Source organism: Macaca nemestrina, chromosome 7 (genome assembly GCF_043159975.1).
Source record: "Macaca nemestrina isolate mMacNem1 chromosome 7, mMacNem.hap1, whole genome shotgun sequence".
Taxonomy (NCBI): domain Eukaryota; kingdom Metazoa; phylum Chordata; class Mammalia; order Primates; family Cercopithecidae; genus Macaca; species Macaca nemestrina.
Genome location: NC_092131.1, coordinates 15,821,637 through 15,847,534, shown reverse-complemented (window position 1 = coordinate 15,847,534; position 25,898 = coordinate 15,821,637). Strand labels below are relative to the sequence as shown.

General features: G+C 39.2%; 1 protein-coding gene across 2 annotated transcripts in view; it reads right to left on the bottom strand.

The window, feature by feature from the left end:
• The window catches only part of LOC105467544 (thyroid hormone receptor interactor 11), a 69,582-nt gene that overhangs the window by 43,074 nt on the left and 610 nt on the right, over positions 1–25,898 (bottom strand). The window contains exons 2-7 of one of the 2 annotated variants that reach the window (XM_011717204.2): positions 19,752–19,813; positions 13,445–13,555; positions 9,712–9,990; positions 5,721–5,789; positions 3,426–3,591; positions 1,958–2,320 (exon numbers count right to left, since the gene is read on the bottom strand). In XM_011717204.2, the coding sequence (XP_011715506.2) occupies positions 1,958–2,320; positions 3,426–3,591; positions 5,721–5,789; positions 9,712–9,990; positions 13,445–13,555; positions 19,752–19,813 (1,050 nt within the window). The remainder of the gene's footprint in view (positions 1–1,957; positions 2,321–3,425; positions 3,592–5,720; positions 5,790–9,711; positions 9,991–13,444; positions 13,556–19,751; positions 19,814–25,898) is intronic. The other variant, XM_024788430.2, reaches the window with a different exon arrangement.

Below are 25,898 nucleotides of genomic sequence, written 5' to 3'. Positions count from 1 at the left end.
TGAATGCTGAGAAAAAGACCATTCAATCTGTTATTATAGACAGATCCATAAATAGAAGAGGTACACAAAAAAACACAGCTGAAATCATTGATTTGACATTCACTCAGGAATATTTAGCATTTACTATGAGGCCAGGTGCTAGACAAAAAGCTGGAAAAACTTAGCCTTTGCTCTCGAAGAACTTACAACTTAGAGAGGAAGAAAAATTAGTAAGCACAGGATTATAACACAGTATGACAGAGCAAGCACGGGATGCTACGAGAACAAACAGGGTAAACGCCTAATCCAGACTAGGAGGAGCAAATGGGGCCAAGAAGTGGCAGTGCTAGGTACTTCTCAGGGGAGGTTAATACCTGCACTGAATCAATATACTGAGAGTCGACTAAAAGAGCCATAGAGACACCCCACACAGAGAAAGCAGAAAATGCAAGGGTAACAGAGTGAAGAGGCAACATTGCTTGTTTAAGGAGCTATAGAAAATTCAATATGGCTCAAGTTTAGAATGCAGGAGCATGGGAATAGTTGAAACTGAAGAGGCAGGCAGGAACTAGATCATGAGAGACATTATCACGTCTAAGAAATTTAAACATCATCCCGAAGTTCACAGGGAGCTACAAAGTACTAAAAGCAGGGGAGTAACCTGCTTTGCATTTCTGACAAATTATTCTGGCTGCAGAATGAAAAAAATAGATTGAAGGAATCGTGGAGAAGAGAGAATTTTAAAAGCTAACTCTTCAGCTGGGGGCAGTGGCTCACGCCTGTAATCTCAGCATTTTGGGTGACGGAGGTGGGTGGATCATGAGGTCAAGAGATCGAGACCATCCTGGCCAACATGGTGAAACCCCATCTCTACGAAAAATACAAAAATTAGCTGGGCATGGTGGCACATGCCTGTAGTCCCAGCTACTTGGGAGGCTGAGGGAGGAGAATCACTTGAACCCAGGAGGTGGAGGTTGCAGTGAACCGAGATCATGCCACTGCACTCCAGTCTGAGCTACAGAGCGAGACTCCGTCTCAAAAAAACAACAAAAAAAGGCTAACTCTTCAACATCTACTATGGGCTAGACACTATCCTAAAGAGTGGCAGATAGTAACTCATATAATCCTCATTACTAAAACTACAAGGAAGATACCATTATTATCCCAACCCTATAGATGAAATAACCAATGCATAGAGATGTTAACCTGTCCAAGGTCAGCTAATTAGTGATAGAGCTCGATTCCAACCCAGTCATGTCCTTAACCACTATGCTGTTCTGCTCCATTCAGAGAGCTGCCATAGTTAACATAGGCAAAAAGCAATTATGACTGGCTGAAGTAATTCTATGGAAATGGAAATAGAAAAAAGAGGAAGGACTAAGGCAGTGGGTTTTTCAGGCACATAAACTCATCTGGATCACCCAACATGATAAATAAGTAAATGTATTATTCTTACATAAGTAAATTTATTTTTTAAATAAGTAAACATTTTTTAAAACATAAGTACAATTACTTTAAAATGTATTTTATTTACTGGTGTTTGGCCTATTTCATTTAGCACTAATTTTTTGTAACACAGAATACTGGTATAGTAACTAAATATCATCATGAGCATAGAAAATGGTGGAAGACCTATGGCTCTAAGCACTCAGGGCTTTGCTTGGATATAGGAGATCATTTCAAACAGGTAACAACTGACTTTGAAGAAGAAAGGCTGTATTCCCTAACTGGAGGATGTGGGCTGTGATGAGTTACAGAAAGTATAGCAATACTTAATCCTTTTTAACAGGAAATTCCTATTTGCAATCTATTAACTCTTACACTGAATCCAAACCACACAATTCTACCCAAATGACACACAGTCATTTCCAGGAATATGCCATTTCCACTAAGTATTCAGTTAGTGAAGCATCTGTCTCTAAAAACAACAACTATGCAATGAAACAGCAATCTGAAATAAGTTCCAAAGACTGTATACCAGACAGTGCTTGTTGTAGTCTGAACACTGCTTCCACTGATGCACTCTGGGCAAGAATTCTTTCCTTTTCTGTCACAGTATCACTTTGCTTCACAGCAGAAGGCTGCAATTTACTACATTCCAATTTTAAGTTTTCACATTCTTCCATTATTTGTCTCTTTTCCACATTTAGCTGTTCTTGTTCTCTCCTCAAAGTATCTCTGTCATTTTCTGCAGAAGATAATTTTTTATTTATATCTTTTATTTTATCCTCAAGTTCTTCCATTTTTTTGGTAGACTCCACTTTTTCTGTTTGTAGAACTTGAATAGTTTTTTGCATCTCATAAATTTTAGAGATATCAGTTTCTATAACTCCAGAGCCACCTAGAACATAAACACAAAACAAGGACATCAAATGTTAAGTACCAAGAAATAAACGGCTTGCTATATACAACTAAGAGATTTAAGACAGTTCAGAATTTGGAAAGCTTAAAAGTTAAATTACTATAATGAACTAAGTGTTTTAAAATAAATAAGTTTGGGGAAAATCTTTGAATCAACTACATAAAGGCCTATGTCTCTTAGTTTGAAAGAAAGTGATAATATCTCTAATCATTTATTACCAAAGTATTATCACCAAATAATACAAAGAAATCTATAAATTATAACTATTTACCACAAAGGCAAAAAGGACGTTTCCATTTTCACATAATTTTTTTTTTTTGAGATAGAATCTCACTCTGTTGCCCAGGCTGGAGGGCAGTGGTGCCATCTCAGCTCACTGCAACCTCTGCCTCCTGGGCTCAAGTGATCCTCCCACCTCACCCTCCCAAGTAGCTGGGACCACAGGTGAGCACCACTATGTCTGCTAATTTTTGTATTTTTAGTAGAGATGGGTTTTCGCCATGTTGGCCAGGCTGGTCTCAAACTCCTGGCCTCAAGTGATCCACACACCTTGGCTTCCCAAAATGCTGGGGTTATAGCCATAAGCCACCACTCCCAGCCACAGAATCTTAAAAGGAGAGGTGCCACTGCAAATTTCTGGCAGATAAGCAGAACTAGTCATTTACTCTTCTTTATAACTTAGTGCAAGTTTACAGCACTGTCCTGGTCTTAGAATGCTAAGTCTATCATTTAATTATGTCATCTAATATGTTAAATTAATAAAACTATCAACTGGCCAGGTGCAGTGGCTCATGCCTGTAATCCTAGCACTTTGGGAGGCTGAGGCAGGTGGACCACCCGAGGTCAGGAGTAAGAGAACAGCCTGGCCAACATGGCGAAACCCTATCTCTACTAAAAATACAAAAATTGGCTGGGCATGGTGGCGGGCACCTGTAATCCTAGCTACTTGGGAGGCTGAGGCAGGAGAATTGCTTGAACCTGGGGGGCGGAGGTTGCAGTGAGCAGAGATCGCGCCAATGCACTCCAGCCTGGGCAACAGAGGGAGACTCCATCTCAAAAAAAAGAAAGAAAGAAAACTAATAACCTTGTTGTAACAGATTTTCAAGTTCTTCAATTCGTTCTTCATAGTCACTTAATTCTTCTCGATGTCGTCGACTTATTTCTGTCAATTTCTGTTGGTGTGCATTCTGCAGTACTGACATTTCATGTTGATGGTCATCAATTTCCTGACTTCGGTTCTGTTTTAGTTCCTTAAAAATTAAAAACAAAGTTATTCACATTTATAATCAATAAATTTATATAAGCTATATATTTAATTGTTGTCCAAAAGTCTGCATTATTAAAAAGAATTCTCAGAACATGTTAAGGCTGAAAAGAATTTAAACACAGACCCAAAATTAGGACAATTCTGAACAACTTCACCCTTTCCTTTCCTAGGTCTCAAAAACAGTTTTTCTACTTCTAACGAGGGAACATCAGCAAGAAAAGGCTGAAACAAATGATGAGTAAAAATGTCTTTTCTTGAATATCTGTGACCATGAACTTCTCCTTTTCCTAATGACACATTCCACCAATACCAGTGTCACCCCTCTGACCAATCTGTACCTGCTGTTCCACTACTTCCACCCTCTCACTCAGCCTTTCCTTTCACCAGGAAAGGAACTCCCAAACTGTCAACCTGGCGCCTTCTTACCCAAGTTGAGCTCACTGTGTCTCTCACAGGAACCTGGATCTTGAGCTGAGTCCATCAACTAGGGAAACTGGTTTGACGGGAAGCACCAGGACAGGTGCCCTCTCAAAAGTCTGTCTACTGGGTCCCGCCACCCAGATTCCTAATACTCTTCCCACTCCTATCCACCCTGAGGCCAAAATATTCAACTCCTCCTTCAATCCTGCGGATGGACTACCCTGGGTTCTTCCAGTAAATCCTCTTTTGCTTTGCTTGGCCGGAGATGGTTTTTGTTGCTTGTAACCAAAAATCCTAATCTATGGAAAAATTGATGCTCTTATGGAAAAAAAAAGAAAAAAAAATCCTAATCTATAAATTAACTTCTTACTTAAGTGCCAGCACTTAAGAGCTTTACATTTAAACCTCAAAACAATCCTACAAGATAGGTATTATGATAGTCTCTATTAATAATAAAACAGAAGTAACTTGCCCAAAGTTAGCATAGCACGTAAATAATACAGCCAGGATTCAAACACAGGTCTGATCCGGATTCTGTCCACTTTAGTATTGGAAAAATAATGAACCCAAAACTAAAAATTCTGTATCTGACAACAATTTTAACAATAAAAATAATTCACTGCCACAATAATATATGCAACTAAGACTTTTCTTTAAAGAAATAATAATTGGCTGGGTGTGGTGGCTCACGCCTGTAATCCCAGCACTTTGGGAGGCTGAGGCGGGTGGATCACGAGGTCAGGAGATCGAGACCATCCTGGCTAACACAGTGAAACCCCATCTCTATTAAAAATACAAAAAATTAGCCAGGCGTGGTGGTGGGCGCCTGTAGTCCCAGCTACTTGGGAGACTGAAGCAGGAGAATGGCGTGAACCCAGGAGGTGGAGCTTGCAGTGAGCTGAGATTGCGCCACTGCCCTGCACTCTAGCCTGGGAAACAGAGCGAGACTTTGTCTCAAAAAAAAAAAAAAAAGAAATAATAAATGACACGAATTAGCAAAATTCTACCGCTAAGGTAAAATAAGTATTTCCAATGCATGATATTAGTATTTTATTTTGTCCATATCCTTTAACCCTAAACCTTGAAACTTCAGCAAGCCTGCAATTATGTTTTAATAAAGACAGTTTTACAAGATACAATAGAGTATAGAGACTTATGAAAGATAAGCTCCGTAATAAATGTTCAAAACCAAATGATTCTGGAAAGACAGAGATTTTTATATACTTTACTTGCCATAAATAATAAAGAAGATCAACAAAATTTTTAAAAAATGGGCCAGGGCCATTGGCTCATGCCTGGAATCCCAGTTTTGGGAGGCTGAAGCAGGAGGATGGCTTGAGGCTAGAAGTTTGAGACCAGCCTGGGCACCATTAGCAAGCCCCGTCTATAGAAAAAAATCAGAAAAAAATTAGCCAGGCATGGTGGCATGTGTGCCTGTAGTCCCAGTTACATGGGAAGCTAAGGCAGGAGGATCACCTGAACCCAGGAGTATGAGGCTGTAGTGACCTGATCATGCCACTGCACTCCAGTCGGGGTGACACAGTGAGACCCTCTCTCTAAAAGAAAAAGAAGTATCATAATCTATAGAATGATAACGACTTTTATAACTGAGACCTTTACTAATTCAGGCCTATGCTTTTATAAGCAGATTTAGATGCATAACTCCCCCCATCAATCAACAATTTGACTTACCTTAATGATATTTTGTAGTTTACATATTTCACTTTGCTCAGAGTTATGTGTTCCTTGTGCTTTGGAAATCTAGATCAGAAAAAGAGAATTAGTAAATAATTATACTGATTTTCTTGTCACCAGAAAGCCACAAACTAACTTCATTATAAGATAGTTTTTTAAAAAGGGGGATTTTCACAGATTCTGATTAAAGAATAGTGAATAATACACAATAAATAAAAGATGTCATATTTAAGAATTTATTAACTAATGGGGGGACAACAATTTGACAAAATAACTAAGTTAAGGTAGAAAAATTTATAGAATATTTTACTTAGCTTGACAAAATGTAAGGGTAAAGATAATTAAGCAGCTTTCTAAAAGGAAATTTCTTTTTTCTTTCTTTATATTTTGAGACAGGGTCTTTCTCTGTCACTCAGGCTAGAAGGCAGTGGTGTGATCATGGCTCACTGCAGCCTCCACCTCCTGGGTTCAAGCAATCCTCCCACCTCAGCCTTCCAAGTAGCTGGGACTACAAGCACATGCCAGCATTCCTAGCTAATTTTTTTTTTGAAGAGACAGGGTCTCACTATGTTGCACAGACTGGTCTCGAGCTCCTGGCTGCAAGCAATCCTCCTGCCTTGGCCTCCCAAAGTGCTGGGATTAGACATGAACCACCATGCCTGGCAAAATCAAATGATTTTACCCAGATGATCTCTACCCAATAAAGAATAACCTTTGTTTTAACAAATAAATAAAAAAACCTTTGGATTCTTCTCATTCAAAGCTGTATGTTGTTCATATATCTTTATTAATATTACTATATAGCATCTTAATGAACCAAAAGCTACTCTAGGACTGAAAGAAAGAATAAAGTATAATAGAAAAAATACAGGATTTAGTCAAAACACGTGTGTTTGAATCATAACTGAACCACCGTGGCAATGGATAGTATGACTTAAACTTTTAGTTTCTTAGGGCTGAGCACAGTGGCTTACACTTGTAATCCCAACACTTTGGGAGGCCAAGGTGGGTGGATCATGAGGGGAAGAGATCAAGACCATCTGGCCAACATAGTGAAATCCTGTCTCTACTAAAAATACAAAAAAAAATTAGCTGGGAGTGGTGGCGGGCGCCTGTAGTCCTAGCTACTTGGGAGGCTGAGGCAGGAGAATCGCTTGAACCTGGGAGGCAGAGGTTGTAGTAAGATGAGATCACGCCACTGCACTCCAACCTGGCAACAGAGTGAGACTCCATCTCAAAAAAAACAAAAACAAAAACAAAAAACCCTTTCCGTTTCCTTATCTATAAACTACAGGTAATAAATACATCTCATAGTTATTAACATAATAATCTACTGTGATAATACATACGGAAGCATCTTATAAACTGTACTGCAAATGTTAATTTTATTATGTCTTGCTAGAAAATTAAGTCCTCTGAAAGGTCCCAAGTACACCTTTTTTACCTTTATAGTCGTGTACAGGTCTGTCATGGAGTAGGCATTTAAGATACATTGAAGTGAACACACCAAAAACCATTCTCTTCCCTATGAAATCTTACCCTAACCAATGTTTCTTAAAATATGTTCCTCAGGTTATCAGAATCACCAGAGCTATTTGTTTAAATACAGTTTAAGGCCCTAAAACTGGCTAACAAATTGGTATCTCTGAAGGTACTACAGAAGATCTCCAATACTGCCAAGTTCCCCAGGTCAGTTCTTATACATATAAAGTTTAAGAACTACTGCTTTTTGGAGATGAGATGGACAAACAGATCATCCTCTCTAAGGCTTATTTTGGGTACTGAGAATGTCTAGCAACTTGTGAAAGAAGGAGATAATTTTAATTGGGAAGATTTCTCCTTTACATAACTAGATTACATTCACAAAAACACAAAAAATAATCTCTTTACTCATATAATTTGTTTCCTTACATTGATGAAATTAAATCTAAATGAACAATGTTTCAGTTTACTCCAGGTCTCATGTCTACTGACAATTTCCATAGTATACAGGTTGAGAATCCCTAATCCAAAAATCCAAAATCTGAAATGCTCCAAAATCTGAAACATTTGAGTGCCAACATGAAGCCACAAGTGGAAAATTCCACACGTAAGTAATTAATGCAAATTGTGGTTCATGCACAAATTATATAATATTATTTAAAATTACCTTCATAAGTACCTATGGGTATAAAGTTTATATGTAACATAAATGAATTCCATGTTTGGACGTGGGTCCCATCCTCAAGATATCTCATTATGTTTATGAAAATATTCCAAAATCTGGCTGGGCGAAGTGGCTCACGCTGTAATCCCAACACTTTGGGCGGCCTGAGGTCAAGAGTTTGAGACCAGCCTGGGTAACATGGTGAAACCCCATCTCTACTAAAAGTATAAAAAAACATTTAGAACTACTGCTTTTTGGAGATAAGATGGACAAACAGATCATCCTCTCTAAGGCTTATTTGGGGTACTGAGAATGTCTAGCAACTTGTGAAAGAAGGAGATAATATTAATTGGGCGTGGTGGTGGGCGCCTGTAATCCCAGCTACTCAGGAGGCTGAGGCAGGAGAATTGCTTGAACCCGAGAGGCAGAGGGTGCAGTGAGCCGAGATGGTGCCACTGCACTGCAGCCTGGGCAACAGACTGAGACTCTGTCTCAAAGAAAAACAAAAAACAAAAAAGAAAGAACAAGAAAAGATTCCAAAATTCAAAATCTGAAACACTTCTAGTCTCAAGTATTTTGGATAAGAGATATTCATCCTGTATAAAATCTAATATGTAAGACAAAAAAGGGTTCCTTGGAAGGAAGTTTACAGCCCCAAATAACAAAGAATTAATTTCTAGTGCATGAGGAAAAAGACAAAATAGTTTATCATATTTTATAATATCAATTGCTGGATTTTCATTTTACATGTAACTAGAGCTAACAGAAACCTCAGACAACATCTAAGCAAGCAGTTTCAAATACGGTGTTTCAGAGTCCCGGTGTTTCCACCAGAGGAGTCTCAGGAACTCCAGAAGATAAGGTTCTTGGTTCAACCACAGCAACCCAATTTTTTTTCCTCTCATAATGTTTTATTTAAAAAAAAAAAAAAAAAAAAAAAGGATCTGTTGCTTTAATTTTTTTTTCCAAATAGTGTACAGAAAGGGAAACTGAGACTGGGAGAGAAAGATGACATGACCAAAATCAATTAGAAAGGCACCAGCAGAGGCCAGGCGCAGTGGCTCACGCCTGTAATCCCAGCACTTGGGAGGCCGAGGCGGGCGGATCACGAGGATCACAAGGTCAGGAATTCAAGACCAGCCTGACCAACATAGTGAAACCCCGTCTCTACTAAAAATACAAAAATTAGCCAGGCATGGTGGCACGCACCTGTAATCCCAGCTACTTGGGAGGCTGAGACAGGGTTCATTTGAACCCAGGAGGCGGAGGTTGCAGTGAGCCAATACTGTGCCACTGTATTCCAGCCTGGGTGACAGAGTAAGACTCTGTTTAAAAAAAAAAAAAAAGAAAGAAAGAAAGAAAGTCAGTCACTGGCAGAGGTCAGGTGCAGTGGCTCACACCTTTTATCCCAACACTTTAGGAGGCTGAGGTGGGCAGATCACCTGAGGTCAGGAGTTTGAGACTAGCCTGGCCAAAATGGTGAAACCCCGTCTCTACTAAAGATAAAAAAACTAGGCATAGTGGTGTGCTCCTGTAATCCCACCTACCCAGGAGGCTGAGGCAGGAGAATCGCTGGAACCCAGGAGGCAGAGGCTGCAGTGAGCCAAGATCGTGCCATAAGATCTGTCCTCTAGCCTGGGAGACAGAGCAAGATTCTGTCTCAAAAAAAAAAAAAATAAAAAAAATAAAAACACACACAAAAAGAAAGTCACTGACAGAATTAGAATTTCTATTTCCTAGTCCAGGGTTCTTTCTGATATCAAAAGCTCTACATACAGCTTTTTATATTACACCTGTAATTTTACTCAAAGTTTTCAAAAACTCTAAAAAATTTTTATCTACCTGAGCAATATGCCTCCAATGGCCAACTTCAGACTCAAGTCTTGAAACTTCACTTGAGAGTCGGTTTATTTCTTGCTGGGATGAAATTATATCACCAAAGTCCATGTCATCATCATGGAAAGTTGAAGGATGATGACTAATCCCGTAAGCGAATGAAGACGATGCAGTGGTTGCTGGTACACCACCAGCTCCTGAAGGTACTGAATGAGTAGCTGACTGCAGTTTCAGCAACTGATCCTGGAGTGCAATCTGTCTGGCTTTAAGATGGCTGATTTCTACCTATATATTTATAATCCATGTTTTAGAAAAGGTACTTTAAAACAATCATATTGACCTTTCATAGATTTGTATTAAAAGACACAATATAATAATTTAAGATTATCCAATGATGGTCCTCTATTAACTGAATCTAAGTCTTTATAAAAAAAAAAAAAAACATTCTAACTATAACATTTTTATTTAAAACACACTCACAATTAAGGCATAAAGTTACAAATAGTAGAAATATCAGAATTTTGTACGTTAATAAAAGAATGAATTTCTCAGTTAAACACGGGTTTGCTATCTTCTCTGTATGAAGTAGTATAGGCAATTTCTTAAGGTTCTGTTTGTGATTACCAAATCTTAAATGATGCAAAAATGAAAGCTGTGTCAGTCTATACACTGGAAATTTTCTTAGAATATCTTCTGTTACAAGAGGGTTGTGTAACTGATTATGGCTGGATGTAGGCTTAAAATGCACCATGAATCAGAGGTAACTTTGTACTGGCCTGCACAGCACAGCTGGAAGAATGCTTTGATTTATAAATCCAATCTTTTTAGATAAGAAAACAGTGAAACAGTGAGCCCATGGTTGTTATTAGCCCATGAATCTTAAAAAGAAATAATATACTGAAAGAGGTCTTAGCTCTAGCTTTGGCAAAGAGGAGCCAGTGAAAATCTGACCTATTTAGGAAGAGAACAGTATACAAGTTCTGAAATTACCAGCAGAGTTTTGACTGAAGGCAGGTAAGTCTTAGTGCAAAAAAAATTATAAACACGGACCTACCAAAATGCTACATCCATTCTTGTAAAAGATTATTCAAAACACAAAATCAAACAACATAGACAGAACTGAAATAAGTTTTCTGTAAAGTAGTCAAAGTAGTCCAGAAGACACTGCCACAACTGAGGAAAATTTGATATTGGGAAGACAGTCAACAAGTAAGGTATTTCTATATGCATAAAGTTAAGCAAGTAGACAAAAATTAAACACATTTATGTCGTATGCCATAACAAACAAGTTTTTCATATTGGAGCCCCTTCTCGAATGGAAATCTATAGTAGTGTGCAAATTTCATTCATTTTCCCACAAATGACATGAAATAAATTACATCTTGGAGAACATGAACATCACAATGAGGCCCACACATAGATTCAGGAAATAACAGATCTATATAATCATATCTTTCATCCTTATAAAAAGTACTAAAATCCACATCTTTTTCAAAGTATCTATGATATTTAAAAAACTATCATTACATGGTATTTATATCAACTTGTAGAGTTACACAAGTGCAAGCTATAATAACAGATGCTTCCAAACCTGAATGCTTAATGTGCCCTCTAACATTGATAGTTAAGTAGAAAATACCAAAATTTCCCACACCAGTGTTTTCAGCTGTGAGGTAAGCATCAGAATCACCTATGGATCTTTTGAAAATGACCAATACAGGTTGAGTATCCTTATCCGAATGCTCGGGACTAGAATCGTTTCACATTTCAGGTATTTTCCAATTTGAGAACATTCTCATAAATATAATGCGATATCCTGGGGATGGGACCCACGTCTAAACACAAAATTCATTTATGTTTCATATACACCTTATACCCACAGTATAAGGTGTGAAAGTAATTTTATAAAACACTTTTAACAATTTTGTGCATAAAACAAAGCTTGTGTTCAGTACTTATGTGTGGAATTTTCCACTTGTGGCATCACACTGGCACTCAAAGTGTTGGATTTTGGAGCATTTCAAATTTCGGTAGGAATGCTCAACCTGTACCAGGGCCTCTTTCCAATACACTAACTTAGAATCTCCTAGGTGGTGTAGACATGTATATGCTTTTAAAGTGTCATAATGATACAGCTATAAACCCCTGGGTAGGAGGAACTACTGTTCTATCATAATATTTACAACTCAATGCTACTCAAAACGTGGTCCATGGATGAATGCAGTGAATGTTCACTACCAGTTCAGAGCACGTATAGCAATGTGAAGAGTTAGATTTAAGACTTTTAAAGCAATTTGGTAGTAATTTTATATCTACTGAATCTTTTTTTTTTTTTTTTGAGATGGAGTCTCGCTCTGTCACCCAGGCTAGAGTGCAGTGGCGCGATCTCAGCTCACTGCAACCACCACCTCCCAGGTTCAAGCAATTCTTCTATCTCAGCCTCTCGAGTAGCTGAGACTACAGGCATATGCCACCACGCCCGGCTAATGTTTGTATTATTAGTAGAGACAGGGAATCGGGAAAAATAAAAAGGTAGGTTTGTAACTTTACTTTGAACTTGTGGACAGGCACGGTGGCTCACGCCTGTAATCTCAGCACTTTAGGAGGCCACCTGAGGTCAGGAGTTTGAGACCAGCCTGGCCAATGTGGTGAAACCCTATCTCTAATAAAAATTCAAAAATTAGCCAGGCGTGGTAGTGCATGCCTGTAATCCCAGCTACTCGGGAGGCTGAGGCACGAGAACTGCTTGAACTGGGATGCAGAAGTTGCAGTGAGCCGAGATCGCACCACTGCACTTCAGCCTGGGTGACAGAGTAAGACTCTGTCTCATCAAAAAAAAAAAATTAATTGAACTTGCAACTTTGCTTTTTTTAGTATTCACTTTATTTTTATAGTAATTCATTTTTTATTGTATTTTATGAAATTATCACTTTCCAACAAATTGGAAATTTAAGCACTACTCTCAAAACCTATGTATATCTTTAACGTGCTATACTTTTATCTTTCATCTTAGCATGTCACTAAAGGAACTAGAAAGCATGACACCTAAATCTTAAAAACCCAAATATAAAGTTATGGTAGAAATGAACATTTAGTCAACAAACGAAAAAACATCCAAATGATCTGGATAATAAAACAGGAAACAGGTCAATTCAATGTAAGTATTTATTCGGGGCCACTCACGTACTAAACACTAAGGAGAATTCAGTAACAGCACAACACATGAGGACAAAGACTGTATTTTAAGGATTCAGAGTAACGTTAAATTATATAATATCTACTACCAGCACTATAAAGCAAAGATAAATAAATTCCAAAGCAGCCATTTCAAACTAAAAAAACCCAAAAACATTTATAAAGCAATTATACATAAATTATATTTAATATTGTTTTTCCATGGAAAATCAAGCACATGCCAATACAACAAACATTAGGCTTCATAAAATCAGAAATTATAAGCAACAGATGCCTAAAGATATTTTATACAAAAACTTTTTCTCCTTTTGGAAAGAAAAAATTATACTTCACACAGGTTGGTTTATAAAATGTAAACTTAATAGAAAACCTTATAAAGTTCTTATTAAATAAGGGATATCAAACTGAGTCGAAAATTATTAAATTCATCACTTTTTCAACATTTTTGTAGATCTGAATACACCTTGATTTATATTCTAACTCTAAAAACATACCTAAATACATTATAGTGAAGTACGTATGAAGTAACTGTGATCACATTTACCTCTTTTTGTTGCAGTTGATTTCGATAACTTGTAGACTGCTGCTTTATTTGAATCTCTGATGCTTCATGTTTCTCTTCTAGATCAGTACAAAGTTTCTTAAGCCTTTCATTCTAGAAAAAAAAAGTATTTTCAACAAAAAGACTGCAAGTAAAACATGTAATTAGTTTTGTGCATGGCTTTATGAAAAACGTACTGCTTCCCCCCAAAAAAATGTCAAATATAAAAGGTCTCGGACAGAATTCTGGACTTCAAAATATGCTTTTAAATTAAAGTTAAAAATGCACTGACCAGCCGGGCACGGTGCCTCACGCCTGCAATCCCAGCACTTCGGGAGGCCAAGGCAGGCAGATCATGAGGTCAGGAAATCGAGACCATCCTGGCCAACATGGTGAAACCCCCATCTCTACTAAAATACAAAAAAAAATTAGCCGGGCATGGTAGTGCGCACCTATAATCCCAGCAACTCAGGAGGCTGAGGCAGGGGAATTGCTTGAACCTGGGAGGCAGAGGTTGCAGTGAGCCGAGATCATGCCACTGCCTTCCAGCCTGGTGACAGAGCGAGACTCCGTCTCAAAAAAAAAAGAAAAAAAAAAATACACTGACCATGTTTATATAGAATATGCATAATTCTAAACCAAACAGTGAAATAGTAACATTTTGCTCAGATTGATTTTCTGTTAAGGCCACTAATCAATGTTTCCCCAACTTTGTCTACCCAGTTCTAGCATACAGTAGTCAATACATATCTAGTAAATACATGGATTACATGTTTTGAGTTTTTGTTTTCTCCCCAAACAGAACTTTTTTTAAAAGAAATCCTTCTGGGTGAAGTACAGGGAGGAGCTAAAATCTCACATCGTTTGCTTGTCCTTCAGAGTCCCTGAAGGACCTCTGAAAAATCCAATTTGAAAACCACTACTAGAACTGCTTGAAAAAAGTTCAAAGTATACAAAATAGCCTAATTCAATGAATCTAGACATCACACACTGTCTTTTAAGATGTTGAAAAACATGAAAAAAATTACTCAAATTGTATGTACCTAAATATTAAATTATCTTAACCTATTATCATTCCTTATTTGAATGAAATATGAAGAATATAATGGGGCAAGAGAAATGGACACTAAAACTATCTACAAAAAAGAATTTACAAATCACTGCAGATAACAATTTACTAAGCATTCTACTAATATACCCACAAACACAGTTTAACAACAATGAATGAGAAAAAGGAGACTGATGGTGAGAAAGAAAGCTCTTGCTAAAAGGTGAAGACTTTTTCACTTTGGGGATGTCATTTGTTTTCTTCTTAGATTCTAGGAACTTCTGATGTCAACAGATGTGAAAATAATGATCCAGGAAGATTACATAAATTCGCAGAGAAAATCAATGGAATAATCAAAGGAATAATTACAAAATCCACAAATCCTAGTTTGGGACTCTATCCCCAGAAATCTGACACAGACCTTAATTATCCTGAAGAACTAGTAGTAAGAAACAGGACCAATGGTCACAACAGCTGATTACTTTCTATTCTATTGGCTGCTTTTGCATGATTTTCTGTAAGCTGTTAATAAGAAAAACACCATATATAACTTAGCAATATAATATACTGAAGTCAAACCCTGGTTATAAAAGATCACTTCAGGGTTTTTTTTCACACAAAAATACCTAAGGCTATTTATTTAACTCTGATTAATAAACAGAATTTTGAAACTTTGAATATGGTCAGTATCTACTTGGTTGTCTGCCCTCATCTACATAGCCATATGAGAGTCAGAAAGATTGAGAAAAGGCTAGGCATGGTGGCTCATGCCTGTAATCTTAGCACTTTGGGAGGCTGAGGCAGGAGGATCACTTGAGCCCAGGCATTCAAGACCAGCCTGGGCAACATAAGGAACAAAAACTACAAATAGAAAAATTAGCTGTGTGTGTTGGCTTGCACTCATAGTCCCAGCTACTCAGGAGGCTGATGAGGGAAGACTGCTTGAGCCTGAGAGGTCATGGCTGTGGGAAGCCATGATCACACCACTGCACTCCAACTTGGGTGACAGAGCAAGACCCTGTCTCAAAAGAAAAAGAAAGGCTGAGAGAGCAAATGAAGGACAGTTTCTCTTCATGTGGCTGAATCCATAAAATATGAAGAGAGTTGCCAGAGATAGTATTTTCTATTATATGGAATATGGAACAGAGGGGGCTGGTCTAAAAGGAGAAAAGAATAAATGCATGGAAAGAAGACAAGAGAGTACAAATGAAAAGAGAGACAGACTCCTGATGGCCTCCAGGTCTAGCTGCAGTCCCTCTAAACTCTGACTACATTTCTGCTGTTGAGTCCATAGGACACTCATATCTTAAAATATTCTGTCCTACTTAATCCTTGGTTATACCATTAGGGTCCACAGAAATCAACTTAATTTCTTTTTTAGGCAGTCCTAACTATTTGTAAAACTTATTCTTTCTGAGAGGTCTACCAACAAAGAGAAAATTTACCTATTTTTAAAAATAGAATAAAACACTCTATCTTACAATTACCATAAGGGTACCATGGATCCTTTTATAAATCTAACAAAAATCACAGGATCATAATCAACTTGTATTTTCTGTATCTTAAAACATTTTGCTCTTTTACTATCACGGCAATTTTTTAAAAAACATTTAAAAACTTATTCCCAACTATTTTAAAAATGACAATAACAAAACGGAAAACCTATGAAATCACCTAGGAGAATGATACAATGGTAAAATAACCAGTTTTCTGACTGCATTGCCCAAAGTATTACATCTTTTTTTTTTTTTTTTTTTGAGACAGAGTCTCACTCTGTCGCCCAGGCTGGAATGTACTGGCACAATCTCAGCTCACTGCAACCGGGCTGGAGTGTAGTGGTACAATCTCAGCTCACTGCAACCTCCGCCTCCCAGGTTCAAGCGATTCTCCTGCCTCAGCCTCCTGAATAGCTGGGATTACAGGCACACACCACCACACCTGGCTAACTTTTGTATTTTTTGTATAGATGGGGTTTCACCACGTTGGTCAGGCTGGTCTCAAACTCTTCACCTCATGATCCGCCCGCCTCGGCCTCCCAAAGTGCTGGGATTACAGGCGTGAGCCACCACACCTGGCCTATATCAACTTTTTAAAAGAAAACAGCTGTCTACAGACACCACTTTTTGCAGTTGTTATTTTGTCTCTTTCATTGAAGACAGCTAAAAACTCAGAATTTTTAATTACTTGATGAAGAGAAGAAAACTGACAAAGGTAAACATTTCACAATTATCAGACAACTCAGAAGATGAATGCAAAGAGACAGAGAGCAGCATCCTAGAGTCTAATGGTTACGGTGAAATGGACTGTAGAAGTGAAATCTTATACAAATCTTCAGATGGCAATATCCTGGATGAATTTTCTGAAAGTCAAGAATTGATAAGTGAACAATATATTTCTAAGAACAAAAAAGAATATGGCTTTCATATCATTCAACAGGAAAATACTTCACTCTGCATTGTTTTGTGACAAGGACCTATACCATTTCATTTTGCTAAGCAGATATGTGACAGTATTATTTATTTATTTTGAAACTGAGTCTCGCTCTTGTTGCCCAGGCTGGAGTGAAATGGCGGGATCTCGGCTCACTGCAACCTCCACCTCCCAGGTTCAAGTGATTCTCCTGCCTCAGCCTCCCCAGCAGCTGAGATTACAGGCATGCGCCACCAAGCCCAGCGAATTTTGTATTTTTAGTAGAGACGGGGTTTCTCCATGTTGGTCAAGCTGGTCTCCAACTCACATGATCCACCCGCCTCAGCCTCCCAAAGTGCTGGGATTACAGGCGTGAGCCACCGCGCCTGTCCACGTGACAGTGTTCTTTCATCATGTATATTTGTACACCAACATTTACTTGATATGTTCATATGTAGAAGGCTGAAGGCAGGTGTGTATACAAAAGCAACTGGGAGGAAACAGATGACACAGAAATGAAAAAAGCTCAGTGGACTGACCATTCTGATTGGCATTTATAAATCTAAGAATAAACATGCTTTGTAATTATGGAGCAAAGATGACAGCCATCATCTCTTCAATAAAATCATGAGCCATTACAATTTTCAAAAGTATTCGTTTTAATGACACAATCAAGAACCAGGCTGGCCATGGTGGCTCACGCCTGTAATCCCAGCACTTTCAGAGGCCAAGGTGGAAAGACTGTTTGAAGCCAGGAGTTTGAGACCAGCCTGGTCAACAGAACAAGACATGGTCTCTACAAAAAAATTTATTTATTTATTTACTTACTTACTTATTTATTGGAGACGGAGTATTGCTTAGGCTGGAGTGCAGTGGTGTGGTCTCGGCTCACTGCAACCTCTGCCTCCTGGGTTCAAGTGATTCTCCTGCCGCAGCCTCCCAAGTAGCTGGGATTATAGGCGCCCGCCACCATATCCAGCTAATTTTTGTATTTTTAGTAGAGATGGGATTTCACCATGTTGACCAAGCTGACCTCAAGTGATCTGACCACCTCAGTCTCCCAAAGTGCTGGGATTATAGGCATGAGCCACTCTGCCCAGCCTATTACAAAAAAATTTTAAAAATTAGCTGGGTGTGGTGTCGCATGCCTGTGGTCCCAGCTATTCAAGAGGCTGAAGCAGAAGGATCGGTTGAGCCCAGAAGTTTAAGGTTGCAGTGAACTATGATTGTGCCACTGTACTCCAGCCTGGGCAAAAAAGCAAGACCCTGTCTCAAAACAACCACCACAACAAAAATAACTAGAAGTAGTAATAACCTGAAATCTATTAGGGAGGTAACTGAAATTTGGAATCAATATTTTATGAGATAAAGATATTCCATGTTATGCAATTAAAGGTTAAAAAGCAGTTAACTGAATTCAAAGAACATTGGTTATTTTGAGTCTTTCAAAACCAGAAAAAAATTACATAAAAATTTGGATTTGCTGTATTTAAATTATTAAAATGTCTTTTTCTTTTTTTGATACAAGGTCTTACTCTGTCACCCAGCCTGCAGTACAATGGCAGGATCACAGTTCACCGCAGCCTTGACTTTCTGGGCCCTAAGATCAGGTAATCCTCCCACCTCAGCCTCCCGAGTAGCAGGGACTACAGACACCCACCACTACACCTTGGCTAATTTTTTTATCTTTATTTTTTGTAACCAGTCTCAAACTCTAGGCCTCAAGCCATCCTCCCACCTCCACCTCCCAAAGTGCTGAGATTACAGGCATGAGCCATTGCACCTAGTCTAGACACTAATAATGAATAAAACAGTAAAATTAATTTGCTACTCCTATATCTTTTTTTCTTTTTTTGGATGGAGTTTTTCTCTGTCACTCATGCTGGAATGCAGTGGTGTGATCTTGGCTCAATGCAACCTCCGCCTCCCAGTTTCCAGCAATTCTCCTGCCTTAAGCCTCCTGGGTAGCTGGGATTATAGGTGTGCGCCACCACATCTGGCTAATTTTTTTTATTTTTAGTCAGAGATGGGGTTTCACTATGTTGGCCAGGCTTGTCTCGAACTCCTGACCTCAAGTGATCCACCTGCCTTGGCTTCCCAAAATGCGGGGATTACAGACATGAGCCACTGTGCCTGGCTGCTATTCCTATATTCTTAACTTCTTTGTATCCAAATATTATTATCATTTTAGTGTTTAAAAAGCTCCAGGTTAAACAGAATTGCATTCTTAATATTATACTTAGTCAGGCGCAGTGGCTCACGTCTGTAATCCCAGCACTTTGGGAGGGTAAGGCGTGTGAATCACAAGGTCAGAAGTTTGAGACCAGCCTGGCCAATATGGTGAAAATACAAAATTAGCCGGGTGTGGTAACAGTCCTATAATCCCAGCTACTCAGGGGGCTGAGGCAGAGAAATTGCTTGAACCCAGGAGGTGGAGGTTGCAGTGAGCCAAGATGGTGCCACTGCACTCCAGCCTGGGTGACAGAGTGAGACTGCATCTCAAAAAAAAAAAAAAATTATTCTTAAATAAATGTACCTCTGCAATTTAGTATGCTGTTAGAACACAGTAAACCCCGGATTATGATAAATTATTGATACTATTATTTCTACATTTGGCAGTTTTCCTACTTATACAGAAATAGAGATGGAAATATTAAAGAATAGCAAACTGCAGTACCAGGTAAATACATTTTTCATCTACAGAGGTTGATAAAAGCTCAAAAAACAATCGAGATTAAAGAAGAAAAGAAAAAAAAGTGCTAAGCAGTACATTTAAAAAGGATCAAAATAATGTTTGTGTGACTTTCATGACTTTGAAAAAGAAAAATCGAAGTAGTCTTTGATTTTCCTTACCTCTGATCTCAAGATTGCATGAATGGCTTCAATTTCCTTTGTTCTAGAATCAGGTAATTCTGCTACAAGAGAAATATCAAATATTGAATATTTAATCAATACCATATGAAGTAATAAACAGGTATTTTCAGGAAAATATATTTCACTGAGTTTACACAGAATAGTAGGCTGATATGAGAGGATTCAGAAGAAAAAAATTACTTTATTTCCATAACAACATTTCACTGATACTAATGTTGTCATAAAAGTCATTCTTTTTGCCTATGCCCTCTATCTTAGGATGTCTACCTTTACCCCTTAGAAATGTTCATTAAAATTTTGCTGTGGGAAATTAAGCTTTAGAAATTAAAACTATTTCTCTGTGGGCTTATGCTGCTATAATTTTAGATGAAACTTATTCAACTGGGGCTTCAGGCCTTATTTCTAACTGTAAGAATTAAAGAAAGAGGAGACAAACACAAAGGGTGGCTTGCGAGTTAAGACAGGTTTATTTTAGAGAAAACAAACCTGAGAGGGGCATTTGGCTGAGTTAGGTTAGAGGCACACTCTCTTCCAGACTAAGAGTTTTTAAGGATTTAGGGTGGGAGAGCATATTAGAGGCTTAGACTGCCTCTGTGTTTTTTTGTAGTGCTTATCTGGGAGGGAGAGTTGTGTGTTTGTTCCATTTTTTCTGGAGTTGCAGGCATACCCCCTGAATCTGCTTTAGCTTCTCTACGTTAGTGCACCTGAAGGGAAACGAAAGTGCTTATTAAGGCCCACTGCTTTAGTGGGGCCCATTGTATGAGAGTGAAGTTTGGCAGTTATCCAAGAGACATCCCCCCACCTCCTTTTGTGCCCGAGTACCCCCTCTGTATGTGTTTTACTGTCTGCTTTTTCTGGCTGCTTGTAGTTAGAAGAGAAGTGACTTCCTTGAAATGCATGAGGCTAGAAAGAGAGCTAGAGGTCAGGTGCGGTGGCTCACGCCTGTAATCCCAGCACTTTGGGAGGCCCAAGTGGGCGGATCACATGAGATCGGGAGTTTGAGACCAGCCTGGCCAACAGGTAAAATCTCATCTCTACTGAAAATACAAAAATTAGCCAGGTATGGTGGCACATGACTATAATCCCAGCTACTCAGGAGGCTGAGGTAGAAGAATCACTTGAACCTGGGAGGTGGAGGTTGCAGTGAGTCGACGTTGCCCCACTGCGCTCCAGCCTGGGCGACAGAGTAAGACTCCGTCTCCAAAAAAAGAAGGGGAGCTGGAACTTAAAAGTGGCAGTATTTGTCTGAGATAACAGTGTACCTGCTCTGTCACTAACTTCTGCTCTTAATACTATCAAATAATGACCTCTAAACGAAGAAAAATATACTGAGAACACTTAAAGTAACATAGACGCAATTTATTAAAAATGTGAATGAGCTCAGTCTGGTTTTGTACATTTTCATTTTTTAATTTTCTCGGAGAAAGTCTCACTTCACTCTGCCACCTAGGCTGGAGTATAATGGTGTGATCATGGCTCACTGTAGCCTCAAATTCTCTCGCTTCAGCCTTCCAAGTAGTTGGAATTACAGGCACATGTGACCACACCTACCTAATTTTTTTACTTTTTTGGAGAGATGAGGTTTCACTACGTTGCCCAGGCAGGTCTCGAACTCCTAGCCTTAGGCAGTCCTCCACACTCAGCCTCCCAAAGTGCTGGGATTACAGGTGTGAGTCACCATGCATGGCCCTTGGTTTTGTATATTTTCATTTAAAGTAGAGACAGAGCCCAGCAATATCAACATGGTAACCACAAATGCTAGTAGAAAATCATCATCCAGCTGCTCTCGGTGGCTCACACCTGTAATCCCAGCACGTTGGGAGGCCGAGGCAGGTGGATCACTTGGTCAGGAGTTCAAGACAACCCTGGCCAATATGGCAAAACCCCATCTCTACTAAAAATACAAAAAAACTGGTCAGTCATGGTGGAGGGTGCCTGTAATCTGCAATCCCAGCTACTTAGGAGGTGAGGCAGGAGAAATTGCCTGAACCGGGGAGGCAGAAACTGCAGTGAGCCGAGATTGTGCCACTGCACTCCAGTCTGGGCGACAGAACAAGACTTGGTCTCAACAACAAAAAAAAAGAAAAGAAAATCATCATCCAGAGTTAGATTTTTTTTCGTAGGTACTAGTATTTTTTTCATTACTCACAGCTCCTTATTATAAAAATAACTTCTCTGGACTACAGTTTATTAAGAGTTTCCAATTTTTTGGCTTCCCTGGGCCATACTGGAAGAACTGTCTTGGGCCATACATAAAATACACTAACGCTAACAATCGCTAATGAGCTTTAAAAAAAAAAAAAAAAACGCAAAAAAAACTCTTTCTTTTTTTTTTGAGACAGAGTGTCCCTCTGTCGTCCAGGCTGGAGTGTAGTGGTACAATCCCAGCTCACTGCAACCTCCACCTCCTGGGTTCAAGTGATTCTCCCAACTCAGCCTCCCCAGTAGCTGGGACTATATGCCTGTGCCACCACGCCCAGCTAATTTTTGTATCTTTTACTAAAGAGACGAGGTTTCACCATGTGGCCATGCTGGCCTTAAACTCCTGACCTCAGGTGATCCTGAGGTCCTCCTCGGCCTCCCAAAGTGCTGGGATTACAAGCATGAGCCACCGCGCCCAGCCAGAAAAACTCATATTTTTTTTTTTTTTGGGACGGAGTCTCGTTCTGTCGCCCAGGCTGGAGTGCAGTGGCCGGATCTCAGCTCACTGCAAGCTCCGCCTCCCGGGTTTATGCCATTCTCCTGCCTCAGCCTCCCGAGTAGCTGGGACTACAGACGCTCGCCACCACACCCGGCTAGTTTTTTGTATTTTTTAGTAGAGACGGGGTTTCACCGTGTTAGCCAGGATGGTCTCGATCTCCTGACCTCGTGATCCGCCCATCTCGGCCTCCCAAAGTGCTGGGATTACAGGCTTAAGCCACCGCGCCCGGCCAAAACTCATAATATTTTAAGCAAGTTTGTGAATTTGTGTTGGGTCTCATTCAAAACCCATCCTAGGCCACATGTGGCCTGCAGACCACAGGTTGGAGAAGCTTGGTTTAAATCAAAAGAAGCATGCAATAATTACAGTGACAAACACTCTTGTTTAGAAAATCACCAGGGAGGGTTACATCTGTGGTTGGTTGTATGTCTTGCTTGAAACTATGAAAGGACTGTTTAATTGCTACTGTGAAGAGGACAAGGTATAATCTAATTTGTTTAGGAAGGTAATTGTTAAAAGCAGCAACTATTTTAAAGACGGATTTTACAAGTTCATGCAAACTTCATACCCTCCCCCACAAGAAAAACTTGGCCTTTTTAGGTATAAAGGGGAGATATTATGCAGACAAAAATATTCTGGCTTTGTCAATGAGGGCAAATATGACATTTACCCTTCATTAATGTTTACAATTTGCTAGGCACAATTCCAGTCATTTTGCACTCATGATTTCATTTAATACTCTCAACCTCACAATAGATATGATTATCCCTGTTTAAAAGATAAGGAAACTGTGCTTTTTGGAGGTTCATTTCTAATAATTTGCCCCAAATCCCACAACTTGTAATGCACAAAAGCAGAATTTCAACCCATGTCTCTCTGATTTAAAAGCCCAAGCTCCTAACCTTGAATAAATCAGTAGTGTTAGGTAAAATTGCAACCTTCTGATATTACAAATATGGATGGCTTTTAAGTTGTCTCCATAGTGCTATTTTGGAACTGTTTTATTTTGCATTACTGACACAGGGTAAACACTAATAAATACTTGTTGAATGAATAAAAGAACTGTAGTCTGACCCTCCTTTCCCTTTATTTTTTTGAGACAGGGTCGTCTCTGTCACCCAGGCTGGAGTTCAGTGGTGCAATCACAGCTCACTGGAGCCTTGAACTCCTGGGCTCAAGCAAACCTCCCATCTCACCTCCCAAGTAGGTGAGACTATAGGCACATACCACCATGCCCAGCTAAAAACTTTTTGTAGAGATGAGATCTCCCTACGTTGCCCAGGCTGGTCCCCAACTCCTGGCTTTAAGCTATCCTCCCACTTGGGCCTACCAAAGAGCTGAGATTACAGGTGTGAACCACCACACCCGGCCAGACTCCTATTTTTAAAAATTTACAAAATCAATAAATTAGGTGTTAAGCAAGTCTCACTGAAATACAAAGGGAAAAGAATAAAGGCATTAAGCAACTTTGCAGATTTCTCATCACCCACTTATGCCATTTTTATTAATAAGCATCTACTATGTGCCAAAAGCAAGGTGCCACATATTTGGGAATATAAAGAGCAAAAAAATTCAGTCCCCACCCTGGGCATCAGGAAAACAGATAAACTATAACTCAACATGTTAAATGCTGTCAGGGAGAGATCCACAAAGTTCTGTTAGAACACAGATCACCAAATTCAACTCAACAACTCAACCTGTGTGGGAGTCAGAATGGTTCACCAAATACTTAAGTACCTGACATGTGAGCAGGGTTGTACAGGAAAATTGTTTTCTGGGTGAAGGAGGAAATAGAGAAGAAAGGGCTTTCCATACAGAGGCTTGAAGTTGTGTAGGTGCCTGACAAAATCCCACATGACAGAAGCTGTGCGTATAAGCAAGCTTATGTATGTGCACATGTACAGCAACTGGTATGGCAACTAGAAGAGGTTCACTGAAGGTCAGTCACAGTGGCTCATGCCTGTAATCCCAGCACTCCGGGAGGCCGAGGCGGGAGGATCACCTGAGGTCTCAGGAGTTCAAGACCAGCCTGGCCAACATGGTGAAACCTCATCTCTACTAAAAACACAAAAATTAGCTGGGTGTGGTGGCACACGCCTGTAATCCCAGCTACTTGGGAGGCTCAGGTAGGAGAATTGCTTGAACCCAGGAGGCGAAGGTTGCAGTGAGCCAAGATCATGCCACTGCATCCAGCCTACGCAACAGAGTGAGATTCCATCCAAAACTGAGAGGTTTGGATTTTGTTCTGTAACAGGGTCAAGAAATTTTTAAGCAGGTTTGTTTTTAAAAAGTAACTGACAATACAATTGAAAATGGACTGGAGTAGGGAGAAATGGGTGACAGGACATGAAAGACGAATAGTCCCTGGGAAAGATTATAGGGATCAAAAGAATAAGGAGTAATAAAGGAACGGACAATTCTGGCATAGGATAAACAAGATTTCATGACCAACTGGAAGTAGGAGATGAAAAAAGACATAAAACAAAGACATGAAGAGTTACAGTTTAGGAAACTGAGAATGAAGCCATTAAGATTGAGAAAATAGCACATTTGGCAGGAAAACAAAATGAATACCACCTTAAACCTGGAAGACATCCAGGTTGAGGGATGCACATTCTCTGGCTTAGGGTCAAAGGGACAGCCAACCGTTTTCCCCTATCTAGGATATAAGGAGCGACTAGTCATTTCCCATAGTTATCCAGCTCTTCTGTGCTTCTGACTGCCCTCAAGGTCCCATGCTTTCCCCAACACATAAAGACGCCCTTTCATTTCTATACCCAAATCTGTCTCACTGATGCACCTTTATGGCATGGGGAACCTCAAGCGGTAAAGTGGATTTCGGTAACTCCCCAGTCTATTCTTCCTTCCATCTAAATAGACCCACAGAAACTCAAAACATAAGCATTATCTTTCTATCAAACCATCTTTCCCGATTTCAACCAAATAAATATGAAGGACCTGTTAAATAAGCAATTAAACAAAACTAAGCCAAAATACTAATTTATTAAATTTATTTATAAGAAATACAATTGTCAAAGCAGCAGCTCTCACCCAGAACAGTCCATTATCTCCCTGGAGCAGACTTAGATTGAAACTTAAAAACTGTTTCGATCCAAACATTGCTTACTGAAATGCCAAGAAATCAAAATAGTAATTAATGGATAGTAATTAATGTAGCCATTGATTACCATGTAACTCTGGGTCACTACTGTGTGTGACTCAATCTTGTTTTACTAACAAGATTGAGGACTTCAAAAATGAGTGAAGATTGCTAAGGGTACCTTAATAATAGGGTTGTCTTCCCTAGTCTACTGTCGAAATACGGACGAAATGAGCGACTATACACAAAAATACATTCTCAGCTGGAACGCTACAATGTATCATCACAATAAGGAAAAGTAAAAAATAATTAAATGGAAAAATAT